Source organism: Moschus berezovskii, chromosome 1 (assembly GCF_049115385.1).
Source record: "Moschus berezovskii isolate FMDL1 chromosome 1, NW_MosBer_1.0, whole genome shotgun sequence".
Lineage (NCBI taxonomy): Eukaryota > Metazoa > Chordata > Mammalia > Artiodactyla > Moschidae > Moschus > Moschus berezovskii.
In genome coordinates this window covers 28,624,386-28,645,595 of record NC_142460.1, presented here as the reverse complement: position 1 = coordinate 28,645,595, position 21,210 = coordinate 28,624,386, and the positions used below count along the sequence as shown (strand labels likewise).

At 46.0% G+C, this 21,210-nt stretch overlaps 1 protein-coding gene and 1 long non-coding RNA gene across 9 annotated transcripts in view; one reads left to right on the top strand and one right to left on the bottom strand.

Moving 5' to 3' along the window:
* The window catches only part of APP (amyloid beta precursor protein), a 305,975-nt gene extending 301,253 nt beyond the window's left edge, over nt 1–4,722 (bottom strand). For 3 of the 6 annotated variants that reach the window (XM_055421755.2, XM_055421729.2, XM_055421736.2), the window contains exon 1: nt 4,501–4,720. In XM_055421755.2, the coding sequence (XP_055277730.2) occupies nt 4,501–4,557 (57 nt within the window). In that variant the 5' untranslated portion in view covers nt 4,558–4,720. Of the gene's footprint in view, nt 1–4,500 lie in introns of all 6 variants that reach the window. The other 3 variants (XM_055421740.2, XM_055421746.2, XM_055421750.2) reach the window with 2 other exon arrangements.
* LOC129553101 (uncharacterized) overlaps nt 3,369–21,210 on the top strand; it is a 105,859-nt gene continuing 88,017 nt past the window's right edge. For all 3 annotated transcript variants that reach the window (XR_016037365.1, XR_008685392.2, XR_016037364.1), the window contains exons 1-2: nt 3,369–3,504; nt 7,296–7,357. This is a non-coding gene — a long non-coding RNA (uncharacterized LOC129553101). The remainder of the gene's footprint in view (nt 3,505–7,295; nt 7,358–21,210) is intronic.

Sequence of the window (21,210 nt, the reverse complement as noted above, 5' to 3'; positions counted from 1 at the left end):
ACAGAGGAGCCTGGTGTGCTACAGTCCATGGGGTGTCAAAGAGTCGGACAAGATTGAGCGTCTGAGCAGGCACTCCTCTCCAGAGTGCATCCTACACCTTTGCCATCCGTCTCACTATCTGTCACAGTCCATGAGCACACATGCAGGATGATTTGTTTATCCTCTGTCTTCCCCACTAGACTGGACGCTTCCTGAAGCAAGTGAAGGTTTTGGTTCACCATGCTATCTTCAGAGCTACAGACCAGAGCTTGGCCCCAGGAGACTCAACTTAAAATGGCCCTACTGAATAAATAGGGACACAAGGAAAATCAAACCCCACACTGGCTCTGCCCACATCCTCAGGGGTATGTGTTTGCGAGAGAGGTATGTAAACAGACACTATAAATGCAAAGACTTAAACTCCCTTCCCCAAACCTAAGATACAAATCTGGCTGGAAACGAATCATCAGGAAATTCTCGAGGTTCCTTCCATCCCATGGTTCCTTTATTCCTTATATACAGATGTTTATACTGTTAATACTTTTACTCAGTGTACCACTTAATCAGTACTTTCCTCGTGGTACTTAACATTTTCTGTTTTCTTTTATAATCATGTGCCTGTCTTATTTACTCTGCAAACTTCCTGGGAACAGGAGAATACAGTATGCAAGTCAAAGTAAACCTTACATCCTAGAGCTTTATTTATAAAGCACATGTATAAGGTTTACCTTTGCATTTGTAACTGATACAACTAGGCAGAGATTAAAGAAGTACAGTAATCAAAGATGCTAAGTCTTTTAAAGTAACACATATCTCCACCTAGATCAAATGTGTAGAAAGAGACTGTAGATTTCTATTGAATTTTACCATACTCTTCAATGGTAGTTTAATGGCCACAGGAAAGGTACGTAATAGCTCTGCTTATTTCAAGAATGACTGACACCTTCATCTTCACACAAATATCTGCACATAAGTCTCTAATACACCATGAACAGTAACATAAAATAGAGGCCCTCTAGCAAAAGGGACGGAGAAGGCAATGGCAAGCCACTCTAGTACTCTTGCCTAGAAAAATCCCATGGATGGAGGAGCCTGGTAGGCTGCAGTCCGTGGGGTCACTAAGGGTCGGACACGACTGAGTGACTTCACTTTCACTTTTCACTTTCACACATTGGAGAAGGAACTGGCAACCCACTCCAGTGTTCTTGCCTGGAGAATCCTAGGGAAGGGGAAGCCCGGTGGGCTTCCGTCTATGGGGTCACACAGAGCGGACACGACTGAAGTGACGCAGCAGCAGCAGCAAAAGGGATGGAGAAGGAAATGGCAACCCACTCCAGTGTTCTTGCCTGGAGAATCCCAGGGATGGTGGAACCTGGTGGGCTGCCATCTGTGGGGTCGCACAGAGTCAGACGAGACTGAAGCGACTTAGCAGCAGCAGCAGCAAAAGGGAGAAAGCCTTTTTCATGAGGATAACCTCTACACTTTTCTTTTTTTTCCATATGGCTTATTACAAGATATTGAACATAATTCCCTGTGCTATACAGTAGGGCCTGTTATTTACCCATCCTATATATAATAGGTTGCATCTGCCAGTCCCAAACTCCCAATCCAATCCCCGCCTTCCCCTTACCCCTTTGCAATCACAAGTCTGTCCTCTATGTGAGTCTGTCCAGTTTTCCTTCAAACCAACAGTCAATGGACCACATCCTTTCTTTCTTTTCAATCACTCCTAATTTAACCTTGTGACCTATTTAGTTGTATGTTTCTCTTTATTTCCCCAGTTAGAACCAGGGATCATTATTCGGTCTGGAGTACTTCTCTGCAGTACTAACGGCCTCCCAAGTGCCCATCAGGCACCTCTGCTCAACAGGGTGACAAGACAGCCACCTGGGTGACCTATGGTTATCATGGCTTCCCACTGGTCAGCCAGAAATGGTGACTCCTCATAGCTCACCATCAAATCTGAGCTTCACGATTGTGAGCCCAGGCATTCACCGTTAGGGCTGTTCTGACCAGTGTGAGTAGGTATCTATAATCTCTGAATTAGCACCATGATCAAAGCAGATACTTGTGAATTAGGTTAAATCCCACAATACTGGAAAATAAAATTTGAGAGAAAGCCAGTTTAAACAAATGTCAGGGCCTTTTTAACTCATACTCTGTCACTGAACCAGGGAAAATCATCAGCTTGGGTAATGATGCTTTTCCCAGAGGCCAAGCCCCCCGTGATCATTGCCCTTATTCATTTCTTGTCTCAAGTCATCTGCGGCAGATCTATTTTCTAAGCGCTCCAAAGTCAAGTCATAATTAACATCTTTTCAGTGGACAGTGACTTAGCTGCATAAATCCCCTCAAACCTCATCAGAGGGAACTGCCTACCTTTCTGTTAACACTCTGCAAAATGAATTAACATGCATCTCACCTCCACCTTTTGAAGGAGCTGACACTACCAGTGAAAATGTCCAAAAAAGATGGAAGAGCAAAAACTGCAATCAAACAGGCTGAAAAAGAAATCCGAGTCATATTTGCCTCCTTTCACACAGAAAAAAATACTGCTCAAAAAACTTAAACATCTACTTTTTGACAAAAGCTTCAACTTTAAAGGCTTTTAATTACTTAATTTGTGTCTTTCAACGTGTAATAAGACAATGAGAAAACTGCAATAATTGTAGGTACTGGAAAAAGCCTAGCTCCCTTAATTAAATGCATTTTTTAAAACAGAAAAACAAAATTCTTTAACTCTTAAAACAATCTGCCTTAACGAGCCCCGAGGTGATTCTTGAGCCACTCGTAGGTAAAAGAGGAGGAAAAAGTTCAATGACCTTGTAAATTAGGGACTAAAACGCTGTCACGGTGTGAGAGTCAGCACAGTCTCAGTGGAATTACAGGAAAACATCTGTCCAGAAATTGTTTTTTTGGGAAAATTACCATGAGGAAGGGGAAAAGATGGGGGTAAAAACGGGGAAGGGAGGTGACGAATGGTAAAATACCGAATGGGAACCCGAACGATGCAAAATTACGACCTTTTCTGCCCCAGCTGTCAAGCAAACAACTTCTAAGCCTCTTCAGATAAAAAGGAAAACGGTGATTTGGCACAGGCATCAGCTGAATGTTGGGATAGTTGGATGAATGGGGCAGACTTGTTATATACACCTAGTGGTGGGTGGATTTCCCAGGCTGCAGCCTCCACAGCTTTTCTTTGCTGCACTGCAGAGGCGCCATCTTCTCCGTCTTAATCTTCGCTCAATTTCCAGCCTTTTATCTGCACCCTAAAAAAAAAAAATGACCCCGAGGACCCTCCCCAGCAGCCCGCGCCCCCCCGGGGGGAGCTAAATCCCAGTGCCCAGCGCTGCCAGGGAAGTGGCCGCGCCTCGATCCGACAAACGCCTCCTTTGATGCACCGGAGGGGAGAACTCGTGCAGCCCGGCCACCCGCCCCTGCCCTTTCCAGACGCACGCCGCACTCTCCGCGTATTTTTCCCCCCAAGGACTTTGCAACCGAGAAAAGAGTGAGCCAGGCTCGGAGGTGATGGGGGAAAGGAGGGGAAGAAGCGGGGTTCGAGGCGCCGCCAGCGCGTCCCCCAGCAGCGCCCCAGCCCCCTCCGGGACGGCCTCGCGGCGCGGGGAAGGCAGTCGGGCGGGCCGCTCGGTGGCGCACAGAGCGCCGCGCCCCGGGGCTGGCGCGGCTTTTGTTCCCGGGGACCTTCTCCCTCTCCGGGCGAATCCGAGGGTGCGCGCGAACGCCCTGGATGTGCAGGCTTGGGCAAGGTGCGAGGTGGTTGTGGGTCTCCGACCCCTCCCATCTCTCGCAACTTAACACAAAAGGGAGACGCCGAGAGGCACAAAGTTTGCCCGCGGAGGGTGGTGCGCGACCCTCCTTGGGGTCGCCCTCGGGAGCCTCCACGAAGAGGAAGGAGGAAGAGGTCTGGCGAGGAAGGGGTAGCGGGGATGCGAAAGGAAGGTGAAACCGGGCGGAAAAGGCCAAGGGGAGCGAGGGGGTGGGGTGGGGGGTGCCCAGCTTCCCCGAGCCGTCCCGACTCCTCCTCCCCGGGGCCCGAGAGAAAGGCAAGGGCAGCGATTAAGAGCTGGGGACAGAATACAGGGACTCTTGCGTTTTCCGTTTTCCCCACGTGTTCTCTCGCCCCTCACCGCCCCATCTCCCATCTGGATGTCTCTCGCCTCCCCCGGCCCCCGGCCCCGAGGAGAGGGCTGAAGCAGGATCTGCGCCTAAAAGAGCCTCCTCCTCGACTCGCGCCCCCGCAGCCTGGCGCGGACCCCGGGGCCCGCCGCCTTGCCGGATCCCTCTGCGCCGGCAGGAGCGCGCGTCCCCGGGGCAGGGCTGGGCCGGAGGCGGAGATGCGCAGGGCGCCCGCAAGCGGGGGCGTAGGGCGCAGAGCCGAGGCAGGGGATCCCTCGATCGCTGCCCCGCAACCGCCGCGCTTTTCTGGATGAAAGCGGGAGCCGGTCGTCTCCATCCTCCACCCCCCTCCACCGTCACCCCATCCCAAGGCGCGGCGCTCACCTCCAGCGCCCGAGCCGTCCAGGCGGCCAGCAGGACCAGTGCCAAGGCGGGCAGCATCGCGACCCTGCGCGGGGCACCGAGCGAGCTGCCGTGCGAGGAGGAGCCGCCGCGCCCTTGCTCCGCCGCTGTCGCCGCCGCCGCCGCCGTCTCCGGTGGCCCCGCGCTCTGCTGCTCCGGCTGCTCGCTCTCCCACCGCTGCCGAGGAAACTGACGGCGCGGCGGCGCGGCGGCGGGGCTCGGAGCCCGGCGAGTCAGCTGATCCGGCCCACCCCGCTCGGCGCCCGAGAGAGACCCCTAGCGGAGCCGCGGGGAGCTGCGCCCCTCGGCCGGGAGGGCCCGCGCCCCCGACGCGCCCACAGGTGCGGCTGCCCCGCGCGCCCTCCGGGGCCGCCGACCGCCCGGGCCCCCGGGCAGTCAGAGGGGGAGGCCGGGGTCGCAGAGGGACGGGGCGGGGCGGGGAGAGGGGAGCCCCGGAACGTCTGGGCTCCAGAAGAGTCGAGGGCGCTCTCCGCTCCTACCCGCGAGCTTGACTCATCGGACCCCGCAGGCCTCTCGGGGCTGCTGCTGGGTGCGTTTTAATCCGCATTTCGGATTTTTTTTTTTTTTGTCTGTCTCGGTTTGGAGAGGTCGGGGAGGCGTTTCTGGAAGAGGACGAGACAAGCTTAAAGGAAATAGGATTTCTTTGCTTGTTAGGAGAGCAAAAGCTTCTCCCCACGCGCCGCCCCGCCCCAGTCAAAAGCAGCCACGAGGAACCTGGCATTTCTATCTTTAGACCGAACCCAAGGAGAAAGGCGCCGGACCTGGAGAAGAAGCGGCGACCTATTTAGTTATCCTTGAGAGAAGACTTTGTTTCAAAAAAAATTTTTTTTTTTGTTTTCGTTTGAGAAAGGGAAGACCATATGAGTGGTGGTGGTGGTGGTTTTTAATCAGGCAGGGATGTAATATCATCTGAGATGCAGCTGAACTGAAAGTTAAGAGGGGTAGGGTCTGGAAGGATGACTCCCGTTCGGCCCCAGTAGCTCAAACGCTGTCCTTGTTCTTGCTTGTGTCTGTCCTAAATCATAGAAATGAACCTTCTGGGAAGCCACTTTCTTCCAGTGAACCTAGGATGGTCTAGAACTGCCCAAATGTAGCCCCTGCTGTTGACCTAAAGGGGCCTCAGTCACCAAGGCAGGGTCCCCAGCCGGCCTGGAGGGGAGGGAAAGAAGCCGCAGAGTCAGAGGTGGGATCTCAGCTCAGCCAGAGGTTACCTGCTTCCTTCCGGAGGAGTCTGTTTCTGTGCCAGCTGCCTCGATGTTGTCTTCTGCCCTCAGCCCCCTAGGCATCCAAGGCTGACTCGTGGATTACCTTTTCCCATGAATGACCTTTGAAGGTCCTCCAAAAATAATGACAAATAATTCGTTGCCTCAGATTATTTGTTTACCTTTACAGTCCCAGGGACTGTAACCTACCAGACGGCAGTGGGATTTCCCAGGCAAGACGACTGGAGTGGGTTGCCATTTCCTTCTCCAGGGGATCTTCCCAACCCAGGGACTGAACCCATGAATTGTTTACCACTGAGTCACCAGGGAAGTCCATTTGTTGACAAGCTTTATGTTATTTTCTTTCCATGGAAGCCCATGAGGCCGTTACTGTTATTCTTCCTATTTATAAATTAGGACTCTGAAGACCTCCTCCCAAATCTGACAGCAAGTAAGTGACAAGTAATTGGGACTGCAGCTCCAATCACAGCAAAAACCCAATTTCTTCCAGACATGTTGACCCACCACTACAGTTCTGACTGTCCTAGGTTTATAGGAACAACTGAGGGCATCTGCGTGCAAATAGGAGTATGACTTTAAAGATGGGGAGGGAACCGGCCAGCTACACAATTTACAGGGTCCAGTGCAAAACTAAACAGTGGGACCCTTTGTTCCCAAATTAAGAATTTTAAGATGGTAACAGCAGAACGTTAACCAAACATGGTGCACGGGACCAGGTATGACCCAATAGACTGCATGTCCCTGGAGCTAGTCCTGGCAGGGAGGAAGTGTTTTTTTTTGAGTTAAGGGACTTTTACTGAGCACAAAACTCAAACATAGAGAGGTGAGGTTATAATCTCTGAAAATACAAGTTCTTTGGTGTGGCATATTCCCTTCCACTGTGGAGACGCACCTCACTCATCCCTGGAAAAGACCTTCCCCGAGGAAAGATGATTAGCTGCTGACTGAGTCAGAATGAGGGTCATTCTGCACTCTTTTCCTGCTTCATCACCTCTCGGAGATCCAGCAGGTTTTGCTTATCAGCCAGTGTCTGTGTTCTGCATTTAATGCCATTTCCTGCCCCGAGGTTATCTTCAGGATCCTCTGAGGAGTAAATACCAGAACTTCTCCAGTTAGAACTGTAAACACTGGGAAAGGGACCACCAAGCCCTTGGCTTCGATCTCCATAACATTTCCAGGCCAGACCCAAAGGCCCCAGCTTAGGAGATGTTCCTAGCTCTTCAGACGATGCGTGCTGTCTTTGGACTGCTCTGGTTGCTCAAAAAGTCTTAACCCCACTTGAAGCCCGCATCCTCTTCCTTTCACCTCCCACTCAGATGTCCCTGTTGCACTTCTGCGACCAAGCCAAGCCAGTCTTTTCCACACACAGACCACCACATCAGTAAAACCAGCATTTTTCATGTTACTCCAGGGTCCTGTCTTCAGAAAGTGACACAGCCGCTGCCTTCAACAGTCGTGCAAATAGCACAGTGGCACCTGTTTCTGGTTCCCTCCACACGCCTCTGAGTGTGGTTTATCCGTGTCTTTTCACAGTGCTCCAAGGCTGCTGCGGTCACTGCAATGTGAAGGAGTCCGTTGCCCACCGCAGTCTGCAGGTGAGTGTTGAACTGGGCTGGGTGGACTCGAATTGGTCACCAATTTGCTACCAAACCTCCCATCTGTTTTATATATAGTGCTGCTGAGTTGCATCTCTGTCACCTTATGTTTAGGGTGTTATCTGTGGCCTGCAAATATCACCAGAAACAATCTTTTCTATTTTCTAATTGGGGTATGTGCGTGTGTTCATTGCTCAGTCATGTCCTACTCTTTGCAACTCCATAGACGATCACTCACCAGGATCCTCTGTCCATGGAATTCTCCAGGCAGGAATACTGGAGTGGATTTTCCCAACCCAGGAATTGAACCCGGGTCTCCTGTATTGCGGGCAGGGTCTTTACCGTTTGAGCCACCAAGGAAGCCCTATTGGGGTATAGTTGATTTGTAATATAAGTTGCAGGTGTACAGTGTCATATTCACAGTTTGTAAAGTTCATACTCCATTTATAGTCATTGAAAAATATTGGCCCCATTCCTGTGTTGTACAGTGTATCCCTGTAGCTCATTGATTCTATCCATAGTAGTTTGTATCTCTCAGTCCCCTATCCCGGTCTTTCCCTTCCTTTTTTCCCGCTCCCTACTTGGTAACCACTAGTTTGTTCACTTTAGCTGCGAATCTGTTTCTTTTTTGTTACCTTCACTCGTTTGTTTTATTTTTTCCATTTCACCTATGAGTGATATCATGCAGTATCTGCCTTTCTCTGTCTGACTTATTTCACTTAGCATAATACCCTCCAGGTTCATTCCTGTTGTTGCAGATGGCAAAATGTCCTTCTCTTCTGTGGCAGAGCAGCATTCCACTATGCGTGTGTGTCTGTGTGTGTGTGTGTGTGTGTGCCGCATCCTCCAGTCACATGTTGGACACTTAGCTGGTTTCCAGTATCTTGTCTGTTGTGAATAATGCTTATAATGCTTCTGTGGACATCGGGATGTGTGTGTCTTTTTGAATTAGTGTTTTCACTTTTTGGGTATATACTCAAGTATGTCCCACCAGCAGTGTACCGGGCGCCCTTTTCTCCATATCCTTACCAACACTTGGTATTTGTGTTCTTTTAGATTTGTGTTCTCCTTTCTTGCTTTAGCTATTTTAAAAGGTATGAGGTAATATCTCATTGTGGTTTTAAATTGCATTTACTCTAATGATGTCTTGCATCTTTTCTTGTAAGTTTTATCCATCTATATGTCTTCTTTGGAAAAATGTCTATTCAGGTCTTCTGTTCATGTTTTAATCAGATTTTTTTTTATATTGAGTGGTATGAACCATTTATACATTTTAAATATTAAACCCTTATCAGTCATATCATTTGCAAATACTGTCCCCCATTCTGTGGGCTGTCTTTTTGTTTTCACAATGATTTCCTTTGCTGTGCAAAAGCTTTTAAGTTTAATTAGATCCCATTTGTTTATTTCTGCTTTTATTTCCTTTGCTTTAGGAGACAGAGCCAAAAAAATATATGGCTACAATGTATGTCAAAGAGTGTTTTGCCTGTGTTTTCTTCTAGGAGTTTTATGATTTCCTTCAAAACCAATCATAGTCTGAGCCAGAAGGTGGGGGCTGTATTAGTTGGCTAGGGTTACCATAACAAAGTATCACAGTCTGGGCAGCTGAAACAGCAGCAGTTTATTTTCTCACAGTTCTGGAAGCTAGAAGTCCATGATAAAGGTGTTCATAAGGTTGATTTTCTCTGGGGCCTCTCTCGGCTTATAGATGGCCACCTTCTCCCTCTGTCTTCACATGGTTTTCTCTGTGTGTCTGTGTGCTAATTCTCTCTTCTAAAGGCACAGGTTGTATTAGATTAGAGGCCACCCTGAAGACCTCATTTTAACTTAATTACCTCTTTAAAGACTGTATCTCTGGAGCTTCCCTGATGGTCCAGTGGTCAAGACTCTGAACTGCCAATGCAGAGGACTAGGGATCCGTCACTTTGTTGGGGAACTAAGATCCCACATGCCACACAGCATGGCCAAAAAGTTTTTTAAAAAAGGCCCTGCCTCCAATTGTAGTAATATTTTGAGTTACTAGAGGTCAAGACTTCAACGTAGGAATTTGGAGCAGGGGGATGAGGACGCAATTCATTCTAGAACAGGTGCTCGTTTAGAACAGCTAGGACTTGCTCTATAATCCTGCCTCTGTTCTTTGACATTTAGTACCAGTGATCAGTGGTTCATCTGCCCTTTTCAATTGGAAGATCATTCAGCTCAATAGAAAGAAATCGAGGAATTCTGCTTTCCTTCCATCATTCCTTGATGTTGCATCATGATCCCAGCAGCTAGCTTATCCAAGCAGCTAGCTTAACCAAGATCATCTGGTTCTGCCAGTAAAGAAAATGTCCTTTTACATTTCTTCTTTGATCACTTTTAGCAAAGCTTAAGCTTATATTGACATTTAAAATTTGTAATAGTTTGTTAGAGCTGCCATAACAAAATACCACAGACTGTATGGCTTAAGCAAAATAAATTTGTTTTCTCAGTTCCAGGAGGTACAAGTCCAAGACCGAGGTGCTCTCAGGGCTGGATTCCTCTGAGGCCTCTGCCCTTGGCTTACTGATGGCCATGCTTACTGTGTCCCCGCTGGATCTTTCCTCTGTGAATGCACACCCTTGGCTTCTCTTTCTACACATCCTAATCTCCTCATCATATACGGACCCTGCTTAGATTGGATTAGTGTCCACTCTAATGACCTGATTTTAACTTAAGCACCCCTTTGAAACCCCCTGTCCGTCATGTAGTCACATTCTAAGGTCCCAGGAACTAGGCTGCAGCATATGAATTTGGGGGAACACACTTCAGTCCGTGTCAGAATCCCTAAAACTATCCTCACATTTAAGCTACTCTGCTATTTATTCTTGAGGGTAGATTCTTGCCACCTTTTATTCACGTCCTTTTGAAACCAGCATGCTACCGAGGTAACCAGAGTAGTTTCTTTGATTGCCTTTCAGTTGAATATTCAAATGTCTTGGTTACTCCAGATTTCTAATAGTGTTGTAAATTATGATACCTTCTGTAGAGGTGCTGGCGGGCTGAGTATTAGCTGTTATGACAGATACTGTGACGTATCTGAGAGTTTCACATGCTTCTCAACCGTCTTCCTTTCTAGACATTCATACTGATTCCTCTTTGTGGACCAGAAGTTGATCTTGAGTTACGTTTTTCTCTTATCTCTTTTTACCTTCTCTAAGACAGGGCTGGAGAAGGAAATGGCAATCCACTCCAGTATTCTTGCCTAGAGAATCCCGTGGACAGAGGAGCCTGGTGAGCTGCTGTCTGTAGGGTTGCACAGAGTCAGACATGACTGAAACGACTTAGCAGCAGCAGCAAGACAGAGGGCATTCTATATTTCTTCATCTCCACTATAGCCCTCAGTATCTCCAGAAGTCTAAACTGTACATAGCATTCAAGGTTTTCATAACAAAATTCTTTTTCTCAAGAATGGGTGCAGTTTTTCACATCATAGGACTTATTTTCTTTCTTGTTAATGAGCAGCCATAAAGAACATCTTAAATGAATAATTAACCCTTAACATGCCTGTATTTAACTGCAGGTCGCTAACAGATCTTCGTGTACATAGAGGTTGCAACATTTTACCTGCCCTGTTTCTTAGGTTACTGCTTCATTCATGGATCTTAATTTCACTAGTGCATCTGAGAGTTCATATATCTTCAACCAATACAATACTTTAAGAATTAGTCCTATGCAGTTACTACACAAAACTGCTTCAGAGACAGCCTTCAGCTTCAGATAAGAGATAGTTTACAAATAAGCTTAGTGTATTTCAGGAGTGCGGAGAAGGCAATGGCAAGCCACTCCAGCACTCTTGCCTAGAAAATCCCATGGATCGAGGAGCCTGGTAGGCTGCAGTCCGTGGGGTCGCTAAGGGTCGGACACGACTGAGCGACTTCACTTTCACTTTTCACTTTCACACATTGGAGAAGGAAATGGCAACCTACTCCAGTGTTCTTGCCTGGAGAATCCCAGGGACAGGGGAGCCTGGTGGGCTTCCGTCTATGGGGTCACACAGAGTCGGACACGACTGAAGTGACTTAGCAGCAGCAGCAGCATTTCAGGAGTGATTCTATGCGACAATAGTATTAAATGTTTAACTAGAGATCACTGCTTTCAGCTGGTTTACATGACTTGTTTGAAGAATGATGGTAATTCCAAGACTGCCACAAGGACTCAGTTAAAAGAATATTCCTATATTTTATGGAATAACAAGAGTGGAGAAAACAATAGGCCATACATGCCAACCCCAGAGGTAAGGAGTGAGAAAAATCGATCCAGTAGCAAGAAGATTTAATGGAGACCATGTGGGCATTACACGGGTTTGCTTCTTTAGAGGACTTGGGTAATAGGGTGGCAACGTGCATTGATCGTAAAGGACTCAGACTTTGAGAAAACCTGACTACTTACATCTCACTTTTGGATATAGTGTGGAACTACCAGAACCTCTGTTTCTGAAAATTCATCAGGTGATGTAACAAACGGAAATCTCTTAGCACCGTGCATAGTTTGCAATAGAAACCTGTTCTCTTTTCTTGTGAGAACAGGAGTTTACAATAGCTGTCACCTGGGTGACCAGGATAATAATATCCTTGGATTAATCTTGGGCTTCCCTGGTGGCTCAGAGGTTAAAGCGTCTGCCTCCAATGCGGGAGACCCGGGTTCGATCCCTGGGTCGGGAAGATCCCCTGGAGAAGGAAACGGTAACCCACTCCAGTATTCTTGCCTGGAGAATCCCATGGACGGAGAAGCCTGGTAGGCTATAGTCCACGGGGTCGCAAAGAGTGGGACACGACTTAGCGACGGAACGGAACGGAATCTTCCCAGGGGCTATCAGTGATCACAGTGACTTTTAACCCAGAGTAAGTTAGGTGGGTCCCCAAGTAATGTGTTGCTAATAAAAGTTCCAGATTTGTGAATGATTTACTTTTTTTTGACACCAAAATGAGAGCAGACTCAAGGTTACTCTTTTATCAGACTGCTCATTTGTATTCCAATAATGTAGAATTGGGCAATATGCCAAGAATTAGGGGAAACCCTCCACCACTCCCCAGGGCATGTGCCAAGTACATGAAAGGCAGGCGTCCTCTCTGCAGAGGGCACAGTGCTTGAAAAGCCTGCTTGCCAGAAGTGCTGAGAGGATTGCATGGGGCTGACCACCTCCTGCAGGATGGAGGACCAATCACATCCCATTCATGTGGTCCAGAAGGGTCTCTCCCCTAAGCTGCTGCCAGAAGGCCCAACTCTCACCAGGATTCCTGTGGCCTGGGGCCACAGCCAACACTCAACAGTGAGATGAACATTGAGCCTGAGGGCTCTTGGGCTCCAAGGCAACCAGGCCTCTTTATCTCCACACATCATGCCTTTTCATACTGTTCATGGGGTTCCCAAGGCAAGAATACTGAAGTGGTTTGCCATTCCCTTCTCCAGTGGAAGATATTGGCAAAGCTTTGGAAGTTGGTGATGGTCAGGGAAGCCTGGTGTGCTGTAGTCCATGGAGTTGCAAAGTTGGACACGACTGAGCGACTAAACTGAAGTGATCTAATGCCTAGGGGTTGTCGCCCATGGTCTCCTTTTTAAAGAGAGAGAAGTTCTTGAGTCTCCCATGAGTGGATTCAGCTTTCAGAATCCTAGTGAAGGCTGTAGACAAATGTTGCTGCTGCTGCTGCTGCTAAGTTGCTTCAGTCGTGTCCGACTCTGTGCGACCCCATAGACAGCAGCCCACCAGGCTTCCCTGTCCATGGGATTCTCCAGGGAAGAACACTGGAGTGGGTTGCCATTTCCTTCTCCAATGCGTGAAAGTGAAGTCGCTCAGTCATGTCCGACCCTCAGCAACCCCATGGATTGCAGCCTTCCAGGCTCTTCTATCCATGGGATTTTCCAGGCAAGAGTACTGGAGTGGGGTGCCATTGCCTTCTCTGAGACAAATGTTAGATATACCTAAGATGATTGGGAAGATTCCAGGCAGATAAACCTTGAGTATTCCTGAACACATTTTGTAAATAAACTATATTCTGAATGAAAGAACAAATGCACAAACCAACAACCAAATAAATGAAAGCTTCACAGTTATTTGGTATACAACTTTTGCCCCTAGGTAACCACCCCAACTTTGCTATAATCTAATTTGGCTGTATCCCTCAATTAATATTTTCTGTCCCATGTGTAATTTATTCCAAAGTAAATGTAACACTAGGCTCAAGGAGAGGATATATATACACACACAGACACAAATACATAATTATGGCTGATTTGAGTTGTTGAGCAGAAACCAACACAATATTGTAAAGCAATTATCTTCCAATTAAGACATAAAAAAATAAATATAATTCTTAGGAATGAAAGTGTGTAGTATTGGTATGCTTAGTCACTTCAGTTGTGTCTTACTCTCAGTGACATGGACTGTAGCCAGCCAGTATTCTCTGTCCATGGGGTTCACCAGGCAATTGGATCAATCAAAAGTTTTTACCCTTCCACTGTGGGCAGAGTGAAAAACTGATACATTCACTCCCCTTAACGAGCTTATATTTATGTGAGCAAAGTGTCTGTAGGAATAAAAGCCATAGTGAATGGTGATGATAGTTAACAATACTGTAGTGTGTATTTGAAAGTTGCTATCAGAGTAGATCTTAAAAAATTCTCACCACAAGAGAAAAAAAATGTGTAACTGTGGTGGCGAAGGATATTGACTAAACTTACTGTGATGACCGGGCTTCCCTGGTGGTTCAGAAAGAATCTGCCTGTAATGAAGGAGACATGGTGGTTCGGTAAAGAATGTGCCTGTAATGAAGGAAATATGGGTTCGATCCCTGGGTTGGGAAGATCCCCTGGATGAGGGCATGGCAACCCACTCCAGTATTCTTGCCTGGAGAATCCCCGTGGACAGAGGAGCCTGGTGGCTCCTTGCAAAGAGGTGGACATGACTGAAGGGACTGAGCACATGCACATTGTGGTGAGCATTTCACAATATATCCATGTATCAAAGCATTCTTGTATACTTAAAACGAATACAATGCAATATGGCAATTATGTCAATTAAAACATTTGTAAAAAGGAAGAGTGAAAATGTGCATCAGTGAGTACAACTTTCGAATGTACATGTGAACTCATCAGAGGAAAATTAGAATCGTAGACCTGTGTCATTGGAAAGGGTTAATCAGAGACATGAGGAAGAGGTGTTCAAGAAGGAAAATGTTTTAAGAAGGGTTATGTGAATACATCAAGAGTGTTCCTGGTGGAGCTGATAAGTGGGAGTTAGCAGTGGGGGAGATGTGTTAATATTTCAGGAGCTGAGGAACCTTGGTCAGATGAACTGGAGTGGCGGGTGGACTGTTCCTCACTAAGGTTTTCTAATCATCTGACATATTCTAACCTTTCTAAAGCAAGGTCTGTCAGTAGAGAAGTTGTAGGGAAATTTGGAGGATGACAAAATTGGGATTGGGAAAAGTAGAGGGGAATTCCAGAGATTCCAGGTATGACTGGAAACAGTTTGTGAAGACATCATGGGAGGGCACTGCTAAAGCATCGAGATTGCTGTTGACCAAGCTGGGACTTTAGACACAGGATCTCACAGAATACTTACTTCTCTGTGGTGTTGGGTGACCCTCCCATGTCACAAATGAGGAGTTGAGAGAGGTTAAATCAACCAAAAAAGGATGGCGGAGGGAAAATTTGTACCTGCTTTGTCTTACCGGCACATCATTGATTATGATTTTTTTAATGAGGGGAATAAAAAATTCAATTTTTAGTTTTTATTTAGGGGTCAGAAGTACATACAAGAGGAAGTACCTAAGTGTGACAAAGAGAAACAAGGAAAGGCAAGTGAGAGATGAACATTGAAGATGTGACTGTGATTAATTGATAGTTTACCCCCAGCCAGTGAGCGGTGGACAATTCAGATGAGGTTTTTGTTTTTTTGTCTTTTAAAGAAGATATGCTTTTGTGTTTACTTACAGGAACCAACTAGTCACTTGGAAATTTCCTATCTGTGAGATGAACCTTAGATAACCCTGTAAATACAGTGTGAGAAAGAAGTGAGCTGTATTTCTATCTCGAGATTATTTTCCAATACAGGAATGCATTGGAATTATCCTTTTTGGAAAAATGAAGAGTAGGGACTTCTCTGGTGGTACAGTCATTAAGAATCCGCCTGTCAATGCCGGGAACATGGGTTCGATTCCTCAGCTGGGGAAGGTTCCACGTATCATGGTGCAACCAAACCCGCGAGCCTCAACTATTGAAGCCTGCTGGGTCTGGAGCCCATGCTCCGCAGAAAGAGGAGCCACCACAGTGAGAAGCCCATGAGAGTAGGGCCTACTAATCACAGCTAGAGAAAGCTTGCTCACAGCCTTGAAGACCCAGTGCAGCAAGCAAAAAATACATAAAAATTTTGAAAAATGAAGAATGTTGAATTTTTGAAGGAAAAAAATGGCATCATCTAGCACAGTTTCCAAACTTGTACTGTGGAACCCTGGTTTAGCAGTGTATTACCATTTGTTTGTTCATACAGGGAAAGAGTCTGTATCAAATGAGTTTGAGAAATAAGCGGTTAAATAAAATGAAACAAATACCTTTTTCTTTAGAATGCCTACAACCCTTTACAAGGCTGCCGTGCACTTTGAATTTTAAAGAGGTAGCTTCTGAGTGCTGTTTCTCCCCTGCCCCTGTTTTTGTTTTGTTTGCCGCATCCTGGTACCAGCGTTGTTGGCATGCTGCAAACTTTAGGGAATGCTGCTTTGAAGGCATTTACTAGACTCTTGGATTATTTATTTATTTATACCCTTGCAGAAGTGAAGGTTTATAGCATGCATTTTTGCCAAAGCAGATGGGTTCTTTCCACTGAAAGGTGTTTCCACGCATGACCTTGAAGATAAATGAATAGAGGAAAAAGAGTAAAAATATTAGGTTGACAGACATTTTAAAGTAGGGCATAACAGATGCCATAAAAAGCATTCTGAAAGTTTAAAGTAGGAGTTAAAATGTGTATTATATGGAAGATACCAGGTTAGAGTCTTTGAATATTTATAGTCCAAACATGCAAGTATTTGACCAGCTTCTTCCCAGTTTGGGGGAGAAATGGCATAGAATCCAATTCACAGTTGAGACTGACTCCCTTTAAGTTTTCTTATGTGAAAAGAGAGAAGTGTTGCTAAATTTACAAAGGTAAGCCTCAGGATAAGGCTTGAGTTTCCTGTGCTGCCTTTAATGTTTTGGGATAGGGGCCTTTAAGAAGCGGCCAGGGCCTGATGTTGATACCTGAAGAGTTCCAGGAAGGAGACTTGAAGGAGACAGCTGTTGGATTAATTTTAAGATGCTTTTGCTGAAATTTTTCATAAAGAATACATAGAAAGGAGACTTGCCGGTGGCTCAGTGGTAAAGAATCTGCCTGCAATGCAGGAGACACAGGAGACCCAGGTTTGATCTTTGGGTCGGGAAGATCCCTTGGAGGAGGAAATGGCAACCCACTCCAGTATTCTTGCCTGGAGAATCCCAGGGACAGGGGAGCCTGGTGGGCTGCTGTCTATGGGGTCGCACAGAGTTGGACACGACTGAAGTGACTTAGCAGCAGCAGGAGCCGGTATTCTTGCCTGGAGAATCCCATGGACAGAGAAGCCTGGCTGGGCTATAATCCGTAGGGTTGCAAAAGAGTTGAACACAGCTGAGCGACTGAGCATGCATGGATACATAGAAAGCAAAGGCATAGGAGAGAGAGGACTCTTTGGGTCAAAAAAAAAAGAAACGTCTGAACTTCCACTACCACAGTTTTTCTCTGTTAGTCCTTACTGAAAAATTCATTTACCACTAGTGGTGTCAAGGGGCCCTGTCAACCTTCATTATTGTACCAAAAAGAAAAATACGGAAAAGGCTTAGAGAGTCCTGTCAGGAAAGGAATGTTGTCATTTCTGTTTTCCAACTATCAGTAAAAACAGGTTGTGTTATCTGAACCTCATGGACCAAGGATCCAGATAAGCACCTTGCTCTGGTGAGTTTGTGAAGCCTGGTAAGAGATACTGATGGAATAGAAAGGGGAACCAGGCAGGCCTGCTTCCTTTCACAGAGGAAGAGTAAAATGAGATGGAAATAAACAGGGACAATGGTGAAAACACCAATCTTGGCTTCAGATAATTCTGGAGCCCAAACAGCTACCCTGGATTACATCTTGGAGAATATAAAATTCACTACTAATTTTGGGCCTACATAACAAAAGAGGTCCTGATGCTGCTGCTAAGTTGCTTCAGTCGTGTCCGACTCTGTGTGACCCCACAGACAGAAGCCCACCAGGCTCCCCCATCCCTGGGATTCTCCAGGCAAGAACACTGGAGTGGGTTGCCATTTAATTCTCCAATGTGTGAAAGTGAAAAGTGAAAGTGAAGTCGCTCAGTTGTGTCTGACTCATAGCAATCCCATGGACTGCAGCCCACCAGGCTCCTCCATCCATGGGATTTTCTAGGCAAGATTACTGGAGTGGCTTGCCATTGCCTTCTCTGAAAAGAAGTCCTAGATTTGCTTAAAATCAGTTATACCATTTCAACCTCAACCACTTGGAAGCTGCTGGGAATTTAAAACAAAATCAGATTCAATCCACATTGCTTGGTACTTTTCCACCAAAATCTCTGAACAGCCCCCAAAGCCATATGCAGGCCATACGTAGCAGAAGGGAGACCAAGATGTTAGAATTGGAGCTGGAGAAACTCAAGTCTTTACGGCTGTCTTATTAGTCTCAATCCAACACCTAGGCAATGTCCATGAGGTGTTTTTCAATCAAGATGAAGAAGCTCAGGGAAATTCCTGGTGTCAGTCAGTCAGTTCAGTCGCTCAGTCGTGTCCGACTCTGTGACCCCATGGACTGCAGCACACATGGTTGGTTCTCTGTCCATCACTAACTCCCGGAGTTTACTTAAACTCATGTCCATTGCGTCAGTGATGCCATCCAACCATCTCATTCTCTGTCATCCCCTTTTCCTCCCGGCTTCAGTCTTTTCCAGCATCAGGGTCTTTTCAAATGAATCAGCTCTTCGCATCAGGTGGTCAAAATAGTGGAGTTTCAGCTTCAACATCAATCCTTCCAATGAGTATTCAGAACGGATTTCCTTTAGGATTGACTGGTTCCAGTGGTTAAAAATCTGCCTTGCAATGCAGGAGACGAGCTTTCGACCCCTTGTTTGGGAACTAAGATCCCACCGAGGAGCAACTAAACCCTTGAGCTACAACTACTGAGCCCACATGCCCTGGAGCCTGTGGGCCACAACGAAGGATCCCACAGGCTATAACGAGGATTGTGTGTGCTGCCGCTTAGGCCCAAACTAAGACCTGCAGACAAATAAGTAAATATTAAAAAAAAAAAAAGATGCTCAGGCAGGCACAGTGATGTGCATTCACTCACAAGCTGGCTTCTTTTTGGAATTGGTCTTCAGTGATAATCATTCTGTGTATGACTGAGTCTCCAGGTACCACAGCATAGCCAGCTCTTTTTTCAGTCCCTTGGGAGTCAGACACATTTCCGGGTATAAGTAGTAGTTTCATCCTGGAGCTCCCTCACCTTTCACACCACTCAAAGAGAAGATGTTGGGTGGCTGGCCCTTAAGAACTTTTTCTCTCATTCCTAGACCCCTCTGGTAGGAAATAATTTGATTCAACATGATTTTCCTTCCATGTGAACAGGCCAGGGTGCCTCCTCCCTGTCTCCTAATACCCTGTGGCTGTCTGTCATCTTGACTGTCTTCCAGTTCCTATGAGTTGAAGAAGGACCTAGGATTACAGTGTTTAGAAAAGAAAGGTTATGGCGCTCATCTGTGCCAAGCCTTTATTTATTTATTTTGATGTGGAACTTTTGGAACTTTCTGGAACTTTTTTTCCAAATATGCAGTTGGTTGAATCCACGAGTATAAGAAGGGCTGATTATATAAGCAACAAATAAAAATAGACTATTTCTGCTGCCATGTAATACAGTATGCATTGTGAATATTGTGATAAAGCTAATGAAGCTCTATGCCATTGCATACCCTAGCTTTTCATGTAGCTGGTATTTTCCAGCTCTTTATTGTTTGTGAAATCGTGACACATGTTAAGATTCTCTTACAAACAGCAGAATATCAGAGAGTGCAGAATTAGTTTATTGACCCTCACTCCTCACACTGGAGCTCCTCACACAGGCAGATTTATAAAGTAATAAAGGCAGTGAAAACCCCTGAGCCTGTTCCAAGTTGGAACTATCATTCCAAAGAATTCCACACCATAATAGGTTACATGATTGAGAAGCCTTAGTGACGTTAGCATGCCCACACACTCATGCCTGACCTTAAACTTCTGGCACCCCATGCATTTTATTTGGATGAAAAGTACGCATGGAAGCAGTTTTCTGTATTCCTTCTATAAACCACATGCTAAGATATTGACCTCCTACTGGCTTTTAGGCGATGCAGATTTTTTTTTTTTTAATACTGAGATAATTTTAAAATCTCACTTCATGTACAATATTTGCTGCTGCTGCTGCTGCTAAGTCACTTCAGTCGTGTCCGACTCTGTGTGACCCCATAGACAGAAGCGCACCAGGCTCCCCCTTCCCTGGGATTCTCCAGGGAAGAACACTGGAGTGGGTTGCCATTTCCTTCTCCAATGTGTGAAAGTGAAAAGTGAAAGTAAAGTCGCTCAGTGGTGTCTGACCCTTAGCGACCCCACGGACTGCAGCCTACCAGGCTCCTCCATCCATGGGATTTTCTAGGCAAGAGTACTGGAGTGGCTTGCCATTGCCTTCTCCGACAATATTTGCAGTCATCCCCAAAATTGATATACTTACCTTGGGCAGCTTTGTGTAACTTTGTGAAGACAAGGCTACTAAATACCAATCAGTTATAAGGTTTTTATTAAGATTGTCCAACCAGGCATGACTATATCTAATTATGTTCTTATCTAACTCAATTTAGCTTGTCCATAAAAGTGTCACGAGTGTCTTAGTCATATGTTCTGTTAAAGTCCAAAACCGCCAGGCCAGCCATGCTTATCCAATAGAAGTGAGTCTGGCATGCATTTCCTGATGAATCTGTGCCAACTTTGGCTTCCAGAGATTCCTGCTTTTTTTTCTACCTGTTCTCATGTCAGTCTTTTAATAATCAGGTCTACATGTTTGCTCTCACTTGTGTGGAGGTGATCTTATTTTCTGAAAGCTGAAGTTCCTAACTTTAGAGGAGAAAAGAGGATGAAAAAGTGAACAACCACTTGCCATGCCATGTAGGTAGTAACAATGCTGGATTTGATTGATTTGGACCTGAACTTAGTATTCTAGAATATTGCGAGCAAGAAGCAGCTAGCATTTCATAGAGGAGCAAATGACGAGAAACTGGCCAGTCTGTTTTCAAAATTGCCAATTGGGGGAGGTGGGGAATGCATCTAAAGATGCACCAAGGAAATGGGGGGAAAGGTGTAATATAGAAAGAGAAGCAGCAGAAAAAGAAGTGTCCTCAAATATCCTCACATAAAAGTAGCAAGGATGAAGACCAGGGAATAAAACATGAGTGATGCATCTGATTTCTGTGCCAATGCTCATTGTATAGGATATAAGCAATTGGATATCTTAACACAGAAAGTAAATATAGCTTTGTGGAATAGGGCTGACAATGAGAACTGAGAACAAAAACGTGAGTCTTTTTCAAAAGAAATTGACCTGGGAGCATGCAATTGCTTGCTCAGCTAGAACAAGGATTTAAAAGCTCCCTCTTCAAGCAGACCGCCTGAGTGGTCCCAGACCCGGAAGAACTCTGTCACTGTGCAAGCCACTAGGGCAGGCTTTTAAACAGGAGTCTTACAGCGCTGTCCCACACTGGAACATCAGATCGTGCTGTCCTTATCAGACAGTC